The 2,203-nt window shown below is 34.1% G+C and overlaps 1 protein-coding gene across 1 annotated transcript; it reads right to left on the bottom strand.

Annotated features, from left to right (window-relative positions):
- Nucleotides 1-415: 415 nt before the first annotated feature.
- On the bottom strand, nucleotides 416-1,357 carry LOC307137222 (olfactory receptor 52N5-like; the record flags this gene model as incomplete). Its single annotated transcript, XM_079834737.1, has 1 exon — nucleotides 416-1,357. One exon carries the CDS (start codon nucleotides 1,355-1,357, stop codon nucleotides 416-418), a length of 942 nt encoding a protein of 313 aa, XP_079690863.1.
- Nucleotides 1,358-2,203: the final 846 nt, after the last annotated feature.

Raw genomic sequence — 2,203 nt, 5'->3', positions numbered from 1 at the left:
GCAGTCTGGCCTGAGGAAACTGAGACAGCAGAGTTTGCTAAACTCAAAGAGGGACTATTCCTTTAGCATTTTTGTGAAGTGCAATAATGATAAATACTCAATTAAGAAACTTCCTTTTAATTATTTATTAAATATATTTTCTAAATGAAAAAGTGTACAAGAAAATCTGTCCAGTACAATTTGGGGTATAAACATAGATCCTTTACTGTAATAATTATATTGTTACACTTTACCATGTAAGGACACTGATAGCCTATACTTAGTACTAAAATAATAAGTTCTCAAGTTACAAAGAAGTTACTAAAGACCTATACTGATACCACTGCTTTGTATGCATTCCTAAAGGGGAGTTACTGACTTGACACATTAAGTGCTGATACCAATGTGCCTTAAAATAATTTAATGACATAATAAATTAAGACGTTCCTTTTTCTCTGCACCAAAATTTTACAAACTTCTGTCTAATTTCTTTAGTTTGTAAACCATATACTAAGGGATTTAATCCTGGTGGTACAATGTGAAACATTATACTAGCTAGTTTCCTGCTCTCAGAGAAGAGAGGGAAACGATGAAGAAAAATAAAAGTGGAGCCAGAAACAAGCATGATTAAATAAACCGCTAAATGAGTGCTGCAGGTTTTTATGGCTTTGCTGTTGAGTGCTTTGTTTTTGCTGGTTATGCATACAGTAGCAATCTTACCATATGTAATAAATACAGACAAAATGGAGAAGCTAAATAAAACCACAGTATAAATTATTCCATACACATTATTAACAACAACACCGTCCTCACAGGACAGTTTAAACAGTGAGGCATTGTCACAGAAGGGGTTTTCAATTTTAGATCTGCAGTGAGAAAGGCGTACAGTGAGTCCAATCAGAACTGATACCATAAGTACTGACAGCCCCCAGGCTGATGCTGATAGTTTAATAACCATTTTATTTGTCATTATCGCCGTGTATCGCAATGGATTGCATATAGCCACATATCTGTCAAAGGCCATGATTATAAGAACGTAGTGGCATGCTGCTACAAAAATATGCACAAAATAGGCTTGAACTACACACTCCACAAATGTGATATAGCGCTCTGAAGTTTCTTTTAAAATGTCCTGCAGTAAGCGTGGCAAAATGACAGTGGTCCCTAATATATCGTTCAGTGGCAAGTTACAGAACAGGAAATGCATAGGATGATGAAGGTTCTTCTCTGTTGAGATCAGAATTACAAGTGCAATATTGGAAACCATTATAAAGACATAAACCAAAAGAAGCAAAATGAAAACAACATAGGTAGACTGAGGTGTAACTTGAAGTCCCTCCACTAGAAGAATGCTGTGTCTAAATGTCAGGTTGTCCATTGCTTGTTCTACACAAAACCTGCAAACAGAGTAACAGCCAGACACATAATGTAAATACAGTTTATGAGCTTTAGGTAGTAAAATGCATTAGCCAGATACTTTGCATTCTATGACATATTTTATGCTCATGTAAACATGTACAGGTATATGACATTTTACATAGAGTGCCTGTTGTCTGAACAAGTTTCACGGTCCACACTATTTTACATGCTAACAAGCACAATCAATTGGATTTTTAGCAACACGGAAACACTTTAATGTATCATAAATAGTCATTTCAAGGAACTTAGAAACATGTTGTAAGGTTTTAAAATATATGATAGTGTCCTAGTATTATAGTGGAATATATAATAAAGCGACACATACTTACTGCAGATGGATTCTGTTATTACTAAGTTAATTTATTGCTTTAAATATCTGATTCATATGTTGCTTGATAAAGTCACAGTCAATTCAGTTTTCAGTCTTACCTGAATACAAACTTTCACTTCTCTGAAGAAATGTTTACCGGCCCTAACCTTTTAATATGTGGCTCAAAGGTGTTTCCATGATACTATCACCCCAGAGGGGAAAACTTCCATACCACATGTTATCATGATCACAGCCACTGATAAAATTGTATGCATATATTCCTAACCTTATATTCTTTAACATATTTTTAATTTCTGTTTCAGAATGTAAGTCCTCAATAGCTAATACTAATCAATAGCTGCACATGGAATGGACTTTATAACTACTGTATAAGTATGCAATACCAATCAAAAATATGATATGAAATATCAAAAATATTGACACATTTTTTGAATTTTTTATGCCTGTCTGTTAACCCACATTCAGTGTTACACT

Source organism: Gobio gobio (assembly GCF_949357685.1).
Source record: "Gobio gobio genome assembly, chromosome: 14".
Classification (NCBI taxonomy): Eukaryota; Metazoa; Chordata; class Actinopteri; order Cypriniformes; family Gobionidae; genus Gobio; species Gobio gobio.
Note: the sequence above shows the minus strand (reverse complement) of the source record. Positions and strands in the feature narration are given on the sequence as shown.